At 42.4% G+C, this 21,391-nt stretch overlaps 1 protein-coding gene across 4 annotated transcripts; it reads right to left on the bottom strand.

The window, feature by feature from the left end:
- Positions 1–245: 245 nt before the first annotated feature.
- trim24 (tripartite motif containing 24) lies at positions 246–19,914 on the bottom strand. Of its 4 annotated transcripts, none has more exons than XM_080757659.1 (19): positions 19,162–19,914; positions 18,650–18,771; positions 17,677–17,824; positions 16,519–16,651; positions 15,872–15,988; positions 15,403–15,517; positions 15,103–15,249; positions 14,186–14,300; positions 13,457–13,641; positions 12,811–13,143; positions 11,124–11,249; positions 10,452–10,578; positions 9,834–9,891; positions 9,075–9,207; positions 3,881–4,266; positions 3,184–3,298; positions 2,787–2,852; positions 2,415–2,576; positions 246–2,189 (listed from the first exon to the last, which is right to left on the bottom strand). In XM_080757659.1, the coding sequence occupies exons 1-19, from the start codon at positions 19,445–19,447 to the stop codon at positions 1,236–1,238; spliced, it is 3,828 nt and encodes a 1,275-aa protein (XP_080613785.1). In that variant the 5' UTR covers positions 19,448–19,914; the 3' UTR covers positions 246–1,235. The 4 variants fall into 4 exon arrangements, with proteins under 4 accessions (XP_080613785.1, XP_080613787.1, XP_080613786.1 ...); XM_080757661.1 differs by having other exon boundaries at positions 12,811–13,098; XM_080757660.1 differs by having other exon boundaries at positions 18,650–18,768.
- Between the last annotated feature and the right edge of the window lie 1,477 nt (positions 19,915–21,391).

Below are 21,391 nucleotides of genomic sequence, written 5' to 3'. Positions count from 1 at the left end.
GACAGCCTAGACTAGAGGATGCGTAACCCTGTACACTCAAGACACTGCCCCCACTGCCACCCTTAAATCTCTATATATGGAGCTGACCTGTTCTGACATTCCATAATTATGTTGATCTGACGCCCCATTCCAAAGCACCAGTGCTCGCCCAACATTCTGCTGTCACCCAGGCGGACAAAACATACATTAACTAGTTCAGCCCGGTATACATTTTGATGAGACAGATTGTGAGTGTTTAGATCGGCAATTTTCAAAAGATCTTTACTAGACATTTTCTACATTTGAAAACTTTGAAAAAAATGGGACCTTTTGCATGAAGAGTACCTTCTACTTTTGGTACATTTTGGTATCATTTAGAATTCCAAACTTTCATTTGTAACAGAGTATTTCTAAATTTCATTGCAAGTACTTTTGCCACCACTGCGTAGACTGACGATTGTTTGGTGGGTTGCAAGTAATTACTTGGTACTTGGTGTGTTTGTTAAAATCCTTCCTGATCAAAGTTAAAAAAAAAAAAAAAAACACAAGAGAAATGCAGGATCATGTGTTTTATATTATCCTCAATTGAGCAGTGTCATTTTTCAAAAGGTAATTTCCCTCAATGTCCAAAATCTATGTAGGACGTTCTATACACAAACTATGTCCCATTTCCATCAGCCTCATCTGTTACGCATTCAACAATAAAACATAAATAGACCTGACCATCTGATTATAACTAAAGGAAATGGTTAAAGTGAACTACATATCTACAAACATAATAGCATGGAGACACGATAAATACTATTGCATGCATTAACTAATAGGAAAGTGTTTTCATGTACTGAATGTGGCTCTGGGACCTACAGTACATGGCAATGATGTTATGTACAAGTGTTGACATGATTAATTTAAGATAAATGATAAAAGAACATTGGATCCTCATGAGATTTGTGTGCTTTCTGTAGTCATCAGAAAAAATAACCTTATGTTACAGTATAATTGAAACCTTTTCCAGGTCCAAAAAAACAAAGCAATTTGTGTTATACTGCAGCTGTTGTGAACTATAACACAGGACAGTTTTAGTATTGCAGTATCGTTTTTTCCTATTGCAAATTATAGATGACAAAGTGACAAATATAATTGTCTTGATTGCAGCAACTAATGTCCCCTTGTTGCCGGCAAGGGGTCACTTTGGTGGAAGACAAATATCATCCATCTTTTTCATTTCATTAGTTTGTCTCTCTTTCACTCCCCTATCACACCACCTCCTGCCCCCCTTCCGTCTTGTCTTTGGCTGCATTCGGAGGAGTCGCCACCTCCTCTCCCTCCTCCACCTGCTGCTGTGATTTCACGGGGCTGTCCTCGGGGCTGTCCGTAAGGGGCGGAGGGAGGTCGTCTTTTGGGGAGGCGGAAGGTGCCAGGTCGCTGGGTTCACTGCTAGCAGCAGTGTCGATACAGTCATTCTCTGGAGTTGGCAGCAGCTCTTCCTTCACCTCCTCCACGGGAGTCTGCTCCTCCTGCTTTATGTCACCTGCGGCAGGCGGCGACGACGACTTCCCTCTGTCCTCCTCAGCTGGCTCGGTCCCTCCTTCTTCCTCAGCTGGCTCGGTCCCTCCTTCCTCCTCAGCGGCCTCCGTCTGTCCTTCCTCCTCAGCGGCCTCAGTCTGTCCTTCCTCCTCAGCGGCCTCCGTCTGTCCTTCCTCCTCAGCGGCCTCCGTCTGTCCTTCCTCCTCAGCTGCTTCCGTCTGTCCTTCCTCATTGGCCGCCTCAGTCTGTCCTTCCTCAGCTCCCTCCATCCCTTCTTCCTCCTCTGCTACCTCCATCCCTTCTTCTCTGTCAGTAGAGATTGTCTTCTCCTCCACACTCTCCTTCCCTTCCTCCATTCTCTCCTCTTTCTCTTCCTCCTCCATTCTCTCCTCTTTCTCTTCCTCCTCCTCGTGGGCTGGACCCATTTCCTCCAGTGGAGCGGGGTCCTCCTCTCCATCCTCCTCCTCCTCCATCGGTGGGATATCCTCTAAGGCGGGGCTGACGGTCAGGATGAGGGTCATGCCATCCTCCGGCATCTCCTCGTCTTCGATCTCATCCTCCAACGGAGGGATCATTCTCTCCTCCCTGCCCCCAGGGAAGATCTTGTCCGGGTAGACAAGCTTCAGTTGCTCCTCGAAGTAGTCCTCCAGGTACAAGCCGGCGCTGCCCACTTCAGACGTCGCCTAGGGCGCACACAACACAATTCACACAACTGAGATGTCAGGGCAACCTTAAAGCATCAGCTTTGCTGTAAACTTTAACATGAAGGCGGACATTAATGAGGAATTGAGCACCATCCACTTAATGCCATTATATATACACAGCATCACCACACTAATAACATGTTATCTAATATCCCATATCTCAGACTAATGAATTCATGTGTTGTATAGCCATTCCATACTAACCTTGTAGTACTTAGCGCAATTGAGGAAAATGAGCCTGACGTCTGCCACAAACTCCTCAGGGTTTACATAGTGCGTCTCTGACTTTGACTTCACATCCAGTTTGCCTTTCACTATGGACAGATCCATGGGCGTCTTAATCAGCTCCTTGTACCTCTTCGTCTCCTACATTAGTCCAAAAACACATGACTAATTTCAAAATCATAATGGACAACAAAAACAATCAAGCACAACGAATACTCTCATCTTTTATGACATCACTGAAAGTCTTATTTAATCAATGTGCATCTATAATTGTTTACCATATTCACATCATAATTATCAGTAATATGCAATGAAAGGTGCTGCACATGCTCTTGGTCAGTGGTTTCTTACCGATGGTTGCTGGAAGTCAGTGCTGAAGTCGTTGCAGTAGAGACGCAGCAGCAGCCTCTCACACTTCTGAAGTTCAAAACATTGTTTTTTTACATTTAACGTTGTATGCCTGCAGAGCATTGATCACGTTTACTCATTGCTTATTAATACATAACCTATTATTTTCCTCTCGTCTGCTGAATATATTTTTCTGATTTGTTATGGAGAACAATGTCAACTTCCTCACATGTGGTGAACACACCTGACCATTAAACAGATTCTGGTTAAACAGTAAGATTCTGTAATAACCTTCTCAAGTTCTACAGATGACCCCCCCCCCCCCCCCCACAATAGGAAGTCTTAGCAGCTATAGACAGCACAGGCCAGAATAAAAGAAATACAAATAAAATGAATGTACCCTTCTATCAATAAGAGGGAATGCCACTTCTCTGTCGGTCTCTTCGTTCTCGCCAATGTTGTACACCATCTCAGGAGACACCAGGTCACGGCAGAACGAGCAGAACCACTCACCACTGGGAGAGAAACACCAAGAGCAGATAAAAGACTTTAAACCTCCAGACTCATTTTCCAAGACAAAATGGCTCTACCACCACGGGTATCATCTTTACTCCCTAATCTTGTTCATTTGTATTGGTCATATCTATGTAACATACTAAACATGGTCAAATGATTACAGCTTGCGTCCTATCTGTGTTGAAATGCATGAGTGGTCTGATTTTCAAACAATTAAATACATTTTCTTTATTTGGAAATGCCAGAAAAGAAAGGAAGCTAGCAAACAAGATAGATATTCTTTTCTCTTTTGGGTCTTGAAATGACTGCTCTAGCTAACTTTACTGTAGAGTCTAGTATGCATGCATGCTGCATGCAGGCGTTGAAACAGCCACTTCTCAGATGGCCACAACATTCATAATTTGCGAGAAAATTAGTTTCACTTCTTAACCTGCATTTATACTGATTGAACGGAAAGTTAAGGCAACACTGTTATGGTCAGACAGAGCCCAAATTCAGGTTTGCATTAGCTCTATTTCAGTCATTTCACTTAATTTTTTTCTGTCCATCAACCAGTTGACTAAACGTATTTTTTTGCTCACCTGGGGGACTCGTTGAGCGCAGGTATGTGACAGTTCAGGTGGAACACTTTTGGACACTTGTCGCAGCAGAGCAGTTCACCTCCGTTCTGACACACAGCGCACCAGTCTTCGTTGGGGTCTTCCTCTGGAGAGCTCTTTTCTGGCTGCGGTTTGGTCAGTGGTTGGGGTTCTGGCTCCAATTCAGGCTGGGCCTGGGGCTGCGGTTCCAGGGGCTGCGGTTCCAGGGGCTGCTGTTCCAGGGGCTGCTGTTCCAGGGGCTGCTGTTCCTGTGTGCCGTTGGGTTCTGCTCCCGGGGCCGGCTCTGGCGGAGTCTCTCTCTGTTGCTGGGAGTTGGACTGGACCCCAGTGCTGCTGTCTGGGAGACTCGCCCCTATACTGGACTGCACCTGTGGATATATTCATATCTATTGAATAATTTGAAGATGATGTTTTGGCTGGGTGACGAGATTGAGATGGTGGTTCCAAAGTTCTTCCATTTGAGAATGATGGAGAGTAAGAGTACAGTGCTCTTGGGCACTGTCTCGCAGGCCTATTCTCTTGACCTCATCATGGTTTGGTTTTCACTCCGACGCCTGTATGAAAACCATCAAATGTGAGACATTATCTGGTCCAGCAAAATATTTTGTAAATAGTTTAAAATATTGAGCAGACAAGACAGTCCCCAATTACATGGATATGAAAACTGAAATGTTGATTAATGTGCACTGTCCCTGGTAAATAAATAAATGTCCAAACAGAAAGTTGAGTGAGCAGTCAGGCTAAAACTAAATGCAAAATATTGTGGGACATGCCTTACACAAATGTTTCTCTACTTATAAAGATATACATTTAGGTAGGGTACCGGTAAGTGGCATTTAAAATGCTTTGTTAAAGGTTAAAGCCTACTTCAGTAATCATTGCGATTGCTACAGTGTGTTCAGTAACAGATCTCCATCTCTTTAATAAATAGAAAATACATAATCAGGTGAGTTGGCAATTTTCAGCCACTCATGTGCCCACTCATCAGCTTCAATATTAGTGTTCAAATTCCAATATTGTCTGCCCATTTCTTTGTGTAATCACATCCAATTTAACTTGTTTAATTATGTGTATGCCGTATGAGTTCTCTCTCCGGGTTGGATACAATTGGTACCCTAACGAGTTTAATAGGATCCTCATTAGCTATTTCACAAAATCAGTTACCGGTAATCTTCCTGGGGTCCACCACACCTACAGTGGTGTCATGGTGTTTTTTTTACTGGTACCACGCGTTTTAATGACGTCGCGTGCACGCTTGCACGTGCATATTGTTAAATAGTTTGAGAGTTTTAGACAAACAATAGTAGACTTAAAATAGTCAGACAAACATCTTTACTGCACACTAGCGAAACTAAAAAGTTTGCTTTGGACGAATGAATCTGTTCTTTGGAGGAGGCATTCTTCTTGTGTGCAGATTAAGAACACCACACAGACAGCATTGATGAATTGAACATGGTGGACCCTGTTGTAAACAAGTGTAATGCTTAATTGGGTCGTCCACTCACAGTTAAGTCTTTGTATTGAGTTTGTGCTTGAAATGTACTATAATTCTGCAAACTGTTAATAAATATTTCAATCAATCAAAGCAGCAGTAGCCTACTGGAGCCATCTAGCCTACTGCTGTAAGTGTGCATGCTTACCGTATAGGCTACGTGCGCTCAGGTATAAACAGTTAAAGCTGTTGTTATGCAAAGTAGTATCCATTTGATTCGGCACGGTACTTGACACTGTGAAAATGGAGAGGGGGGGGGGAAAGGGGGGGCGGGGCGGCGCCAGACGATGGGTACTTGTGCACCGTTCCGTTCCAGTCCCTGCGCATGCACGTCAAAATGACTGGTACCACGGCGTGGTACTGCGTTCTACGAGCATGACTCTACGAGCATGACTCTACGAGCATGACACCACTGCACCTACACAAACATAATATTGTGGTGCACCGTGTGTGTTTTTCTTATAACTATTAACTAGCATTCACTAGTGTCTGTCTGCAGCGAGCATGCATACAATCCAAATTAAATGTCAATGAAAGAAGCCGTCTTGTCTTTACATCATTAGTTTATTAAAATAATTGTTTCTTCGGAAACCAATTTTAACATTTCTTTGCGCCACGGTAAAGTGCAGAGTTGGAGAACATTCTATTAAGGAAAAGTGGCAGCAACATAATGACAATTGGAATCAGACAGACATAACATTTGAGCACAATGATACAGATTTAACCAAAACAAATATACATTTTTAAAACCGCCTCTGGGAGGTGGTTAGTAATCCACACATTGTACTGTACCTTATTGATTTTAACACCTAAATCCATTCCATGTTTTCTAAAAAACTTCAAATATATTAAAAAAATAAGAAAATCACAAAAATGTTTTTGATTGCATCAAGCTTACAGCTTTCAGTTCAAGTAGCCTAGGCTTTCTACTGACAGTTAAAAGGAGCCTTTTTTATAACTTGCAACATTTCCATTGAGGCTCCTTCCATTTGCAACAAAGCTCAGTTAATGGAAGTGAGTAGCTGCTGATTTAAAATCAGAAGTCTCCAACTTTCTCCTTTCAGGTGGCTTCTGAGCATGGTTTTGATTCTTTTTTTTTGCAGCGAGAATCCCTGCTCTGCTGGTACACAGACACAAGGCCACTTTTGTCCCCTTTAGATGTTGTGAAGCTCTTGGATAAAACATCACAGGCAGTTTGTAATCTTAATCCTCGGTAGTCCCAAAGTCACATTTGTGCTACTAATCAGTGCAGGGTCACCGTTGAAATAATCCACAATATGGCTGGTGAAGCAGATTCATGATGATCTGTGTGGAAATGGTGAGAGATAATTAGTATGACCTTTTTTAGAGGGCTTCAGTAGTCCTCCATTGTATTTGACCATTTACATATTTTAGTCTGTGCAAGCCTACAAACCGTGTGCAATAGGCCTATTATCTTTTGAAATCTCAATACATGTAACGTATTGTGTAGAGTCATATCACAAGTAATAATTTAGCATATCATATCATTTAGCATGTTGTTTCAATTGAGATATTTTGGTTGAATACAATGATTTAAAAAATAAATACAGGCTGCTTATAGATGACACAAAATAGCCTACAGGAAAGCAATAGCCAGAATAAAAGGACTCACCGGCATTCTGTGGCCATCTTTTGGGTTTTGATGACGACCATTAAAAAGATCTAGGTCCTCCTCTGGGAAGCAAGGTTATGAAGCTTCAGTCAGAGGGCTGATGTAGCACTCTTTGTTTGTTTAGTCATTTCCAAGTGTCATCTCCAGATCCCTGAAGACACAGTTGTTGCATTCATCTTGGAACCTTTGTCACTTTGGGCCTGAGGCTTCACATAGCTGTGAGAGTGCAGTGACACTGAAATGTTTTACAATGTCTTTCTGGAATACAAGATTGAGCTTGTTCATGAAAGGGAGGACATCACAACGAAGGTGTGATTACAGGCAATGAATACTGTATAAAGGTTAGAAGCTTGTCCATTGCACCCATCAATTGCCCCTGGGTGCCTCTTTGGTGACCTCCTTGATGATTAAAGGCCAGTTGGATTGGATGCTCTCTACTCAGTGACGTAAGGAAAGCCGGCAGATAGCACGTGGTTGTTGCAGGCTCCGTACATCCTCACCCTGAGGGAGGCCAGGCCTTCAGTTGACGGAGGCGACTCAGTCGTGTGGTAGAGTGATGGTAGAATCAGACCCCATTAACAGTGTGTTTATAGTCATTCATGGCCTTGGTTGCTGCCAACGGAGCACAATGTGCAATAAGAATAGAGACTGCCCCTGTGGCTTGCCTGGTAGTGTGCGTGACATGAAGGGAATGAGTCTTTCCCACAGCTGGCCTGGGTTTGGGTCCGACCTTGGGCCCTTTGCCGTGTGTCGTCCATTCTCTCTCTCCTGCCTTTCCTGTCTCTCTACTGTCACTGTCGGATAAAGGAGAAAATGCCAAAACAAATAATCTTTAAAGAAAATTGATTGTCCTTTGAGTAAAGCTCCCACTCCTGCGCTTTTCCCCAGAACTCTGGCCCCATCCGACCCCAGACCGATGCGTTTACTCCTCGACATGCAGCACACCCACCACCTTGTCATACAGTTTTATACATTGATCAACCTCAGCTTCAGTAAAATTCCCAAGAAAACGGGTCTCAGATTTCTTCCCACTTTTCCGTTTCAGAAATGTTGAGTTTTCAATCCACTTTTATATTGACTTACTCCACAACAATTCTGAAGTCACTCCTCTGTTGGTTTTTGTTCATCCATCTCTTTAAGATTTATAGACATCAATGATTTCTTCAAATAATCAAACGAGCCATGATGTTTGTATCTGCCTGTCAGCCAATGGCTGAAACTGAGGACTGGGAATGTAATATTTTGTCATGTAGAAAACTACTTTCAGCTGCAACTCGACTTTGTTCCTGGTAGAGCTCTTCACGGGTCCAAAACAAATGGTCCCGAACCCGAAATTCGACAAACTCTGGGGGAGCCTGGGATTGAACTGGGAACCTTGCGGTTTCAGTGCAGCATGTCGCGGTCGCACCGCACACAGTCACACAATAGCACGGGTCTTCTCGGATCCACTCAGGTATTACACAGATACAGACCCGAGTTCCGTGGGACATACGGCCGATTCCGACCCAGCTCCGAGTGGTGATAAAACACGGATCCGACCCGTGCGGGTCTCGGGTCCTCTTATGCACTCCTACTAAGAAAACACAACGACAATCCAACATTGTCCAGTGTTGTGGACTTAAACCAATGGTTCTTTAAGTGGGGTCCGGGAACCCCAGGGGTCCTTGAGGGGGTTCCAGGGGATTTCCAGCTAAATTATTGATTGAATTATCTTACCTGCTCTGATGAAGACTCGTTTGGAGTTGAAACATGTTGGATTTTTAAAACATTTCTAAATAAAGTACCTTTTTATCCACCCTCTCCTCATTTTTAAACATTTTTGAGTGCTCTGATCGCTGCCTTCTTTTTACTAAATTATTGATAGTTAGGAACCAAGTGGACCCTTACAGGTCTGTCACTCTTGACACTTGTACAAATGATACCAAATTGACCCTTGCAGGTCCATTTGTACCCTGTAAATGTTAAGGGCTTACTGCATACTAAACCGGGGGGGTCCTTAAAATTAAAGTTTGAGAAGCACTGATTTATAAAAACCAGAGTCATTTGCTTACAAAATGAACTTCATCTTCGTCCTCCGGCTCGTCCTTGATGACGATGATGGGGCCGGGGGACGACCTTCGTCGTCTCTTGGATGGCGTGGAGGCCGGCGGCTCAGTGGAGCGCTGCTTCCATGATGTCGTCGTCCTTCAAACACACACACAGAGACATACAGGAACACGGGTTAGGGAATGGTTACATGCACACACACACACACACACCATTTTGGAAAGAACTTGGGCCCCGTACGTCCTTCACAAGTGTTACTGGTGCTGACACTAATCAAGGTTATGTTCACATTCTGGTGAAACAAGAGTCAGGGTGCTGCAATTGTGCATGTTGGCTCACAGGAAACACTCTGCTACACCAGTGTCCTTGAGTGGGTTCCAAATGGCACCGTACGCCTATGCAACTCTGAGATTGTACAAAAATGGAACCAAATGGACCCGTAAGGTTCATACGTTTTTGAAACTGAAAGGGAAAGTTATGGCATGCTAGTCGCCACGTTAGCGACCATATTTACAATAGAAAAACCATGCATCCGTCACTTAAACATTGTAGGTTACACACGTTGGAATTACTTAATGGAACCTGCAGCATTAGGTGTGTAATGTTTGTAGTGGTTGTGCTAATGATAAACGAGCACCTGCTGCTAAAGGGATCCTCCTGCTGCTTAATGTTACAAATAGCTTTGCATCTTTTGCATCTGCCCGTGTGAACGCAGCACGTTGTGGCAAAATAGGAAATTAAAAAAGGGACAGAGTGAGCCTTACCCTGTACTTCTGTCTGAGGAGGAAGGCTTAGCCATAGGTGAATCCTGTCTTCCTTGCACTTCAATGACAAACGGACGGAAGAAAATACATTATATAAAAAAAAGGACTTGATCTCATGTTAACACGTTGATGTTAACAGAAATAACCAATCCAGCCGATAATGAATTATATTGTCAAATTATGTGGTTGCAGTGATGCTAATAGGGTGCATTTTGCATCCCAAAACGCAGATTATTGAGAATGGACACATCCGTGGTCCCATGGACACACTACTGTAATCAGCACTGTACTGTAATTTGGTGCCATTTAATCTACTTTGTTTGCATATACTTTGCACTGTTTGCATAACTCTTTGCAATTGTCAGATTTAGAATTGTGTTTATTTCTTTCAGATATATTTTCTGCATGAATACAACCATATAAGACGAAATGGGAGTTAAATGCTGCAATTTGTAAAAAAAAAAAAAAGACAAAATATGACTCCTACCGTCGTTAAAGTGGGACTCATAAAATGTCCATGGGACGCATCTAAAAGACCACCCCTGGGTCCCGGGACACATTAGATTGAAAACCTATTTACATCACTGCGGTTGTGTGAATATGTTTGGTCAAGTGTACCGGTCCTGTCTGTGGCGGCTGAGGCAACGTTCTGGGTGAAGCTTCTAGGGATGGAGATGGTGATGGACGGGATGGTACTACCACTGGCCTCAGTCCTCTTCAGGAAGGTGGGATCCATTAGACCCCGCTGGTACAAACAAAACAAGTACAACCCAGTCATTCAGTTTTGGTTCTGCCAACTGCAGCGGTGTACTGTACACACAAGGATTTGTAGCCCCAAAGGGATAAAGAAAGAAAAAACTACTTTATGAAATTAACCTTTTACACAGTGCTATTTCTTAAAGGCCAAGTTAAAACTAGGGAGGTGACAATATATCAGAAGACAATCCATATCGGATCAAACCATCAGTATCAACGATGCTTGTCCAATGCTTGAACAGGCTGTCTATAGGTGACCTAGAAGGCGCACCACGTGCATGTACACATGGTGCTTACATGTCACCCATTATTAAAAAACATTGGAAGGAATGCTTGTTTTACTAAATTAGTAAAACAAAGTGTTCAAGACGTGTTGCAACCCCCTAAACTAATGCTACAACTTCCATTATCTCAAGAGAGGCATGTCCGAAAAACTTTACCAATGTCATCTGATACAACAAGAAACTGTTTTCCACAGTTAGGCCCAACACAGGTCTTGGGTCAAATGTTCCACCATTCTGTTCTTTTACCAACCTGCTGTAATTGATTTGTTTGTGTGGCTGATCCAGAGGTGAGGGGGTGGGCGTAGCGTGACGTGCCCTGCATGGCGTCCATGGGTTTGGGAGGGAAGTTGGAGCTGTGAATCAGCTCTCTCAGGGACTGGACGGAGGAAATCATTAGAAGAAATGTTAAACCATGTTGCACTATATCTGAGATGTTGTTTCATAACCTGGGGGTTATTTAGCCCATTAAGACCTAAGGATGATTCTACAAACACCTTAATCTAAACCAGTAGTTCTCACACTTCCAACATTTTTCAAAAATGTTCAAAAAGCGAGCTTGTATAGCTTGAATAGAATGGCCAATGCAACCATCTAAAATGACAGATGACAGCTTGTCAACATACTGAGGCACAATGTACTCTAAAAAGATGGCTGTGTTGAAACCATTGTTCGTTTTCACTGTCAGTGGATCAACACCAGCAGATAACACGGCCTAAATCATCAGTGTTTTGTCATGTCCAGAGTCTCAACACAACCATCTATTATGATATTTTACAGCACTGTGTGCCTCCGTACATTGACAAGCTTTATGTTGATGCTGATCTTCCTTTTCCAGCAGCGTGTGTTGAGACTCTGGACATGACAAAACACAGTGATGTGTTGGCAACTTGGCAACACTGATGTGTTGGCCACGGGGGCCAACTGGCCTGACCCCACAGAGAATCTAGGTTGTATTGTCAAGAGGAAGGTGTTTTCCAAACCTTCTGAACAAGACTGAACAATATAAATGTATTTACGGCTGTTATCAAAGCAAACCTGGGCTTCCATAACACCTCAACAGTGCCACTGGCTGATCACCTCCATGCCATCCCCATTGATTAAATTATTTGTTCAAAAGTAGCCCAGACCAAGTATGAACTGCATACATTAATATACTTTTCAGATGGTCGACATTCCTTTTTTAGCGGTCTCGTAAAATATTTTAATTCATATTCATTGATAGGATTTTTTTGATTTTCATGACCTGTACGCCATAATCATAAAGATTAAAACTAAAAGGTTTTAAATACTTCACTTTATGCACAATTAATTGAGAATATATGAAAGTTTCACTTTTTGAATTATATTACGGAAAAAAATGAACTTTTACAAAATATTCTAATTAGTTGAGATGGACCTATATATCTGTGTGAGATTAGAGAGATGAAACCTCAGGGGAAATATGCTTCATGCCTCACCCTGGCCTCATTTTTAAATGAGATCTCCTCTCTGACTAAAAATAAGTCTTTGGAAGAAGGAACTAGGCATTACTACTAGGCGTTGTTAAAGACCATCTGACTGAAAAGGCTTTTGCAGACGATATCAAGACGTATTTCCTAGTGAAACAGGGGCTGGTTGCTTCCTCAGCCAATCAAGCTATCAGATTTAAACTCCTGCACACAGAGTCATCATTTTATTGGTTGAAATTGGTACTTAGTACCTGCCGATGCAATCACGCATTTGTTTGACAGGTAGTAATTAACACAGGACTTTGTATCTACAGTAAATACAGACATTTTTAAATTAACACATGTCTTGCCCACTATTGTTAGCTACAGTAACACCATGACCACGGACATGCTCTAAAAGTATGAAAAACATTTACATGGAGTACTGAGGACAGTCTATGCCACCGTGTTGCACATAAGCAGCCACCCTCCAATGCCCCACCCACTTACTTGAGCTGGGGGGAATCCTGTGTTGTGGAGCATAGACGAGGTGGGGCTGCGCGGGTTGGGGTGAGAACTTCCGTACCTACGCCCCTGCTGCTGCTGCTGCTGCTGCTGCTGCTGCTGCTGCACCAGGGCAGGGGGACCCTGCGAGGGGGAGCCCGTCCCCTGGATGGGCCTCGCGGGTGGCGGGGGACCGGGAGGGCCGGCGGGCCCAGGTGGCCTGACGCTTTGGTACCAGGACCAGTGGTTGGGTGGAGGCTGCTGCCGGTTGGGGTGCTGTGCCAGCTTCTCCACCTGCAAGGAGAGGGGTGAGGGAGGGGTGAGGGGAACCGACCAGGGCTGGATTGAAAACATGTTCAATGCGATCAATTTAGGAAGAGATTTTGTTTTCCGTACAGAAAATATCATAAATCCATGATGAAAGTTCAAAATAAAACTTCTTGTCTAAGAAATTGCATTATTTATGATGCTTACATATACTATACAAATACATATTATCAATGTAATCACAAAAGGGTATATTAACACAAAGCAATATATATAATGAATCAATAAAAACAGATATGGCCAAAACAGTTCAACCATGTTCTTGTCTTCTCATACTGCTGTATCAAACACAAGGAGATTTCTCTTAAAATTACTGAACCCTCACCTGCATCTGGAGCTGGGCCAGGGTGCTCTGACGCTGCTGTGCAGTGGTGGAAAGACCCCCAGTAGGGCCAGGGGGCTCTGCTCTGGGGCCAGGCTGTTGGCCAGGCTGATGGCCAGGCTGAAGGCCAGGGGCCTGATGGTTGCCAAGGGGCGGCCGGCCTGGGGCCCTCTCTACCACCAGAGAACCTGGGAAAAACACAGTGAACCACTTTCAACTAAGAGAAAATGGCAAAGATGCAACTCTACAAGCTACGTTTCATGGCAACGTGTTCCGAGCTTGTACTTTGTTTATTTTCACCACGGGATGCCATCGACGGCCTTAAATTGTTATAATGTGGTGTGATGTTTGGCCAAAGGGTGGCACTCTGGTGCAGCAGTCACCACCCACAGTTCACCCACAATTCATGTAATTAAAATTACAGAAGTCTAGGAACTTTCAATGTTTTCATTTTCAAATATATATTTTTTCAATATATTATTAAAATAAATTGGAATGATGTTCAGTTTAGTCATTTAAAAGCTTTTTCTAAATGTGATGATGTCCTTGTTACCTATTCTGTTAATACCATGCTTTGAACTCTGACTGTCAGAGTTAACCTCAACACCTTCGTATTTTTATAACGTCTAACCACCCACTGTTTTCGCAGTATGTCAAATACAGATGTCTGCATGTTATTACTTTAATTATTCTAAATATTCTTATAAGTAGTTGTTATCTTAGAAGTCTTACCCAGGTCTACGTTAGTGGCCCAGAATCCAGAACGACACTGGAAGCGAACAGAGCTCTGTGGGACAATGGAGGAGTTGCAGTTGGCCCTCATCAGGTAGTGGATCTGGAAAAGGATCTGGGAGGGGGAGGGGGGTGTCACTAACTCATGTCAGAGAGCCTTCCATCATGTACTTAACTTAAACCCACCCTATATACCAACTCCGTTGCCTGGGGTCCCCCATAGGTCTTAAACTCCTCCTTTTCCCCTCTACAACAAACATAGCCAATCTACAATCTCATGTGTAGCGTGTAGATATGACAAATGTTATGACATGCTCAGAATAGGGCATGTCAGGGTTCAACTCTAGATGCAGGTTTTCTCAGGTGAACTATTTGCTTAGTTCAGTTTGGTTTACCTGCACAAATCTCAGGGGTTATAAGAGTCATATAGGAAACAGACGGTTTTCAGTTTCAAATGCTGGCTCCTCCCGGAGTGTTGGTAGGTGTGGTACTCCACCTCTCCCAGGGGGCTAGCACATTGAAACTGGGATAGACACAGCTGATACAGACTAAGCCTCTCCGAACCTACTTACTAAAGGCAGAAGGGAAGCTGAAGCGATGAATGCGGTGAGAAAGGAAATGAAGAAAAACAGAAAAATGGCAAACATACAGCAACACATTTGTGAATTAGAAATCACATAAACACCAACGGACTTGCAAAAGCCAATCACTCAAGGATCATCCGTCAACTCAAAACAATCTATTTGATGGATTTCTCAATTTGTATGAATTCTTGTTCTAACATGGGGGATCCATCAAGCAATCCCACTCTCTGATTAATGTCTCTAGTAAACGTTCTGTGTTTCCCATAGGATGAAGATGAAATGTCATGGCGTCACATCCCGTAGACCAAAGAGTGTATATTTTAGTGTTTGTACCAGTCTCTTGCAGTAGAGGAGAGCTGTGCCGCTGTGGCTGGCTGTGGCCCACTTTGTGAAGCTGATGACATGGTCTAGATGTCTGGTCAGAGAGCTCACGTCTTCCTGCTGCTTTTTCAGCCCGGACTCATGGTCCTTGGTCAGAGCCTGAGAATCAAACATATTGCTTTATGAAACGAAAAAAGGTCGAGAGGGACCAAAGATCACACAAGGATTTGGCAACTAGTACTAAATTGAGGAGAAACTGGGGATATGCAAAATAAATAAATAACAGATTGTGGATGAGCTAGATATGCATACCTCAAGCTGGTTAACCAGGATCTTTCCCTTCCTGTTGATCTCCATGATCAAGTTACAAATGGACTTCTTGATTTCATTGGTGACCGTCTTGCGATTTTCATCAACTTGCTGGAGCCTATCATGAAGAAAAGACAATCAATGCTTAATGCTGCCAAGCATAAAGCCAATTCCGTCTAAATGTAAATAAATGTGGATAAAAATGAATGAATCTCATTCTCTATCATAACAAACATCATAAACATCAACACTCAGGTTCAGAATAGGAACTCCGTTATGGGTGACGGTAGCAGGCAGGATAGTTCTGACTACTCGACTTGGATGCACGATCATTTTCAGGAAATGCATCACATTGGACAACCATAACAGTTTAACGAACTAATTAATACATTTGGTTACCATTTTTGTCTGTTGTCTTTAGAATAAGACAAGCTTTAATGTTACCACACTCTAGTGTAGAGGATTCCATTACCCAGTACTGATACACTTGGAGACGTCCTCAATGGCCTTCCTTTTCTCCTGTAGCTGCGCTGTCATTCTCTCCAAATACTGCCTGTGGTTCCTGTATGCATCCTCAAGGAACTGGTAGCTATGCAGAGAACAATGATATAAGAATACAGAAACAAAACTGCAACATAGGAATGGAAACAAGGAGCCAGGGCTTTTCGCGATATCCTTTGAGGCATTTTTGTATAACTGTACTGCTGTACTTTTTTTCTAACTTAAAAGTATTCAATCAAATGAATAATTTCCCTCCACAATTTTATGATTTCCATTTGTTCCCCATGCACAGTCCTTTTGGTGAAAAATCCCACTGTTGGACTGGGGATGGAGTCAATTATCACATCTCCAAATACACATGGAGTTGCCAGACACTACTTTACCCCTGACATTGAGGGGTTTCACCACAAATGAGTAACGCATGGGGAGGTTCGTGATCTCTCCCCCAGTTCCCCACTCCGGTGAATATGCAGCTGCCAATGCCATGTGTATCAGAGCAGACAGGTGGCCAAAAAAATAACAGTAGGGGCCAGCAGTGACAGGAACTATACACAAGTAAGGATTGCATCATAATAACTACATTTGAAGAAAATTGGGATAAATAACAAGATTGTGTACTTGTGGTCCTTGTGCCTGAGTAGCTGACAGTCTCGGCAGGTGAGCCGGTCACACGTCTCACAGAACAGCTTCAATGGCTCCTGCTTGTGGATATCACAGAACACAGGCTTCTGTGAGGACAAGCCTATTGCCTCTGGAATATACAAAAGCAAAGAGGGATGTGTTATAGTAGAATCTTGTTTTTTTAATATACATTAATATTTTTTGAATTGCATATTATTAAGTAATTCTCCTGATACGAGCAAATCCAGTCAAAAAATAAAAATGGTATCAAGATGGTCATGTGAGTAATATTGGGAAGTCACTCATTTTGCATTTGTCACTTAAACTCTATATATTTTTCTATATACTTGGCCCCCTCCTTTTGTCCCTCCGTCTCAACAGTCTGTCGAAAATAACAATCTAGTGTGAATGTCAATGATGGGACAACGTTTAGTGAAGAGATGTTTTTCAACTCGACTCTGTAAGCTCGTTATTAATTGACTCACATCATGTCACGAAGGTTGTACTGTAGATCTGCTATTTCACACACCCTGACTGGTCAGACATATCTACACACTGCTATGTGGACTGTAAGTAAGTAATGTGGACTATCCTGAAATTACCTGTAAAACTAAGTGTCCCAATCCAACCACAGTACATTTGATTCAAATAGGCTAAAGGCTGTGACAGCTTGTCAACTGAAAAGCTGTTGCTTTATCTCTGAAGTTTGGTAGCATTAAGGTGGCAGATAAGACAAATGTAGTTTTTCAGCAGATTTTTGCCAGTCTAGGTGAACATCTGTTAAAAACGATTACGTGTGATCGTTGAAACAGTAAACACCATAATACCAGACAGCACCATGTAAAGCTTGCAACTCTCCTACAACTTCAAAATATTGAACAATCAAAGAGCTACAGATTCAATACGTTTGTCACTGTGGCCGAGCACGCCTCCAATCTCAGTTGTCGTCTTGGAAACCTGCAATTTCGTGTAAAGATTTCTTACACATAGGGCATGCAATTCCATTTTAAAGTAGGCCCACATACCTTCAATTTTTCTATGTGCAGACATTCTGTGGTACTTTCAGCCCAGGGCCCTTACCCTACTTAAAATTCAACTACCTGTCAATTGGCTTGAACTTGACCAAGCAGAGTATGTGATGGTGAAACACACTACCTGGAGACATCTCCTCCTTCTGCCGTATGGTGTGATCCCTGGTGAACTTGACCCTCTGGTGGGCCTCGATACAGGTCACGCACAGGAACTCCACACACTCCACACAGTACCCTGTGGCCTCTGTGTTGTCATCACAGCTCATGCACACCTAAAATGGAAGGGCCAAGTGATGTGTGGGTATGAGTCAGTCAGTCACAGATACCCAAGAAAGTGGAAGAACACCCAATGTCACACTAAAGTTAGGACGGAGAATCAACACTATGTAATGAAGCTACAGTAAGGACACGATGCACTGGGAGGTAAAGAAAAAGAGCTGAAAGTTCAATGGAATGCTTTTAAATTCATGAGATCTGGGTGCACAAGAATAAGATTTTTAGATAGCTCAATACAATTAATTACATTTGTGTGCTGCACATAAAAAACAAGGCGTGAAGAAAGAAAGTGACATTCATGTCCATATGGATACTGGTGCTTCTCAAAAAATGTGACTATTGTGGAAAAGTTCATTTTCTTCCATAATTCAAAAACTCTATAGGTCGTCCTCAGACGAGCCCTCCATCTTCGCTTCCAGTCATCCCGCTTCTCCATACATTGCAGAGTCAACACAATTGCAGAGTCAACACAAACATCCGATTAGGATATTTTACAGCAATGTGCACTTCCATATGTTGACAAGCTTCATGGATACACTGATTTCCTTTTCCAGCAGCACTTGGCGCCTGCCCACAGTGCCAAAACTACTAGTAATTTAGTGGTTTCATACATTCTAATATTTTGAGATAGGATCTTTTGATTTTCATGAGCTGTATGCCAGAATCATCAAGATTAAAACAAAAAAAGGTTTTAAATATATTATCTATAATATATGAAAGTTTCACATTACGGAAGAAAATTTACTTTTCCACAATATTCAATTTTTTGTGAAGCACCTGTAGCTTATTTTCATAGCCTTGAGGAGAATCAAGATACCAACCTGACTGCTTTTCTCCACCGTGCTGCTTGGCACCTCCGCTGAGTCTTTGACAAAGAAGTTGTCCAATACATCCATCTCCCAACATTCTTGTCTACACACCGGGCAACGAATGGCACCTACTGCTAGAACAATTTTTTTAAGAAATTATAAAACAAAACATGCAATTATTTAGCAAGGGAGCTTCGTTGCGAGTTGAATTTCTATTCTCTCTATATTTCTTAGCAGAGCATTTTGGCTAGTTGATCAAGTCTTGCTAATTTCATGTCATGAAAGGAGAATATGCAACAACGTGTGGTAACTTAAGTTGGGTGCTGTACAAGTGTACATCAACATGTGCAAGCCAGTTTATATGATAGTTTATGTACAATACACAAAAGGAATCTTAAAATCACAATCAGACAAGTGACAGAAACATTTGTGAGTGACCATGAGGGCTATAATTTGGTTCCATCGTGTGTACCCTCCTCTCAGAGTTGAATGAACATAGATGTTACTTGTGGTTGCTTTCTCACATGGTTTGTTGCTGTCGGGAGGAGGTTGCGGGTCTCCGCGGCGGGGGTCTGCGCTCCTGAAGGGGGGCGGCAGACACTTCTTGCAGAAGGAGTGGAGACATGGCAGCAGCTTGGGCTCCCTGTTGTGGAAGCTCAGCTTGCAGCTGGGACAGGTATCCATGAGCCCGAACGATGCGCTGCCCCCCTGCAGCTGCTTCAGCCTCTCCTCCTCCGCGGGGAGAGACTCGGCCTCGTTCTCAACGATGATGACGATATCATCGTCAAGATTCTGAGTATTATCATCCATTTTGATGCAGTTTCCTTTTTTCTTTGCAATCGATTAATAGTCAATCAATCAATATGATATTTTCCGAATGGGAACAATGCAATGGCTAGCCTTAAATGTTTTCTGGCTCCAGCAAAGCCAGACGTGCACATCAAATATTATTGTAATTCATTATAACACTCGCGGTGCAGTGATTTCCTTAATTACGTTATTTGAACTCATTAACTGCGATTAGTTGAGTAAATGTTCTTCCCGTTTTACAAGCTAAGCTAGCTAGCTAGCTAGCCAACTTTAGCTCACCCATGTGTCCGATAAAAAATAAACCTCTTGGAAGACATTCTTAAACAAACAGACGGAGTATATAACACGCACACATTCATAGACGAGTAAATTCTTATAAATATTCGAAACTGTAAAGTCCGTAGAGGCGTTAAAAAAGGCAAACATTTGTGCATTCTTTCCACAACACTACAACTACCCACACGCCATTGCGAATTGCGATTGTTAAAAGGTAGGTACGGTGGTTGTCTGAGTACAAACCTAGATGGACTTGCTCGTCAGTCCAAATAGCAAACGACAGACCCGTGAGACCCCTATACGACAGATACATGCACTGCACTGGCTTTTGCATGATAAACCATACTTTCACAAAGCAAAAAGTGGAACAACAATACAATCAAAACAAAATGTATGTACAATTGAAAGTCAGAATCTCCAATAAATAAATTTCTACCAACATCACTCAATGCAGAATTGCAGGGGGGGGGGGGGGGGGGCAGACTTTTGTCCGACATTGACATACCATAGGACCAAGCATCTAGGCCTATCGTTGGATAAGATTTTGTCCACATTTTGCAGTATTGATGAGTATGAAAGGATCCTCGGTTACCTTTTCTGTATCATGTAACTTGAGTATGTTAAATGAAAACTTATTTGGTTTCATTTTACACTCTCAAGAGTTAAAGATCTATAAGGCTCCATTTGCAGGTTAACAACTCTCCATCATTTAGTGGGGACCAACTGGAACCCCTTCAAGGACCACTGGTTGAAAACCACTGTGTCAGACTGTTAGATTTAATTACCAAACATAATCCAACACAGGTAACATAATAATGAAATATTATTATACAACATCCATCTCGTGAGATTAGTGCAATTAGTCCTGGCTTTCATTTTCACAAAAATAGAAAAGCTCTCCTGCCTGAACAGAGCTGCTGGGTCTTCACAGATACAATAACTATAATGAAGAGTGGGCACCTTGAACAACATTTTATTTTGTCCAAAATGTAATAAAAAAAAAACATGATTTGAACATGAACGGTACATCATTATCAGACCTAAATGTATGCTTCAACTTCTTGTTCTCTTCTGACCAATTTGAAGCGGCCAATTATTACCCTGGATCCCAGGTACTTTGCATGTGGGACCGTTTAGCTCCAGGGTCAGACTCTTGAGGTAGGGAGACACAGTAGACTTCTGTCTTTTGTAATAGTCTCGATAATTGCCTCAGCTCGCCAAAGGTGAGGCTGCTCAATGCTGCTGCATGGTGTGCATTCCGCAGACATATTGGGATTCAGCATAAGGTATAGGCACATCATCTACTAGTATTCTAGTTCATTAGTGTAAAATAAAATAATTTTAGTGCAAAATGTCCATACATTGCTATTAAAGTTGAAATAAAATAGATTAAAAAGATACATCTGCAGTCAATGTGTAGTAGGCTACAGTCTACTGTATATCATTATTATCACTTGTTTATGTCCAGAATGATCTAGTCTGAGAATGTGTGATTATCGTCTGGGACTACACCCTATCTAGGACGGTGTATACGCCTATCTGTCTCTTGGGTATGATGAAACTTCTGCAATATACGTCTTCTCTCCACTTCCACAGCCTTCATCACAAATGAGATTTAAACCGTTATTAGTCAAAGCAATCATTATCATACTTTGGTTTAAAATGTAC

Source organism: Protomyctophum bolini, assembly GCF_963924005.1.
Source record: "Protomyctophum bolini genome assembly, chromosome: 23".
Lineage (NCBI taxonomy): Eukaryota > Metazoa > Chordata > Actinopteri > Myctophiformes > Myctophidae > Protomyctophum > Protomyctophum bolini.
The sequence above is the reverse complement of the archived record's forward strand: the minus strand, read 5'-3'. Positions and strand labels throughout refer to the sequence as shown.

What these genes read in the sequence shown, in the direction of transcription:
- trim24 (XM_080757659.1), bottom strand. Translation starts at nt 19,447, where the DNA reads ATGGATGATAATACTCAGAATCTTGACGATGATATCGTCATCATCGTT. An exon ending in TCCAAGTGTATCAGTACTGG is followed by an intron (nt 15,518 to 15,871) that starts GTAATGGAATCC and finishes TCTTCATGATAG; the next exon opens with GCTCCAGCAAGTTGATGAAA. An exon ending in TGGCCCAGCTCCAGATGCAG is followed by an intron (nt 13,144 to 13,456) that starts GTGAGGGTTCAG and finishes TTTTCAATCCAG; the next exon opens with CCCTGGTCGGTTCCCCTCAC.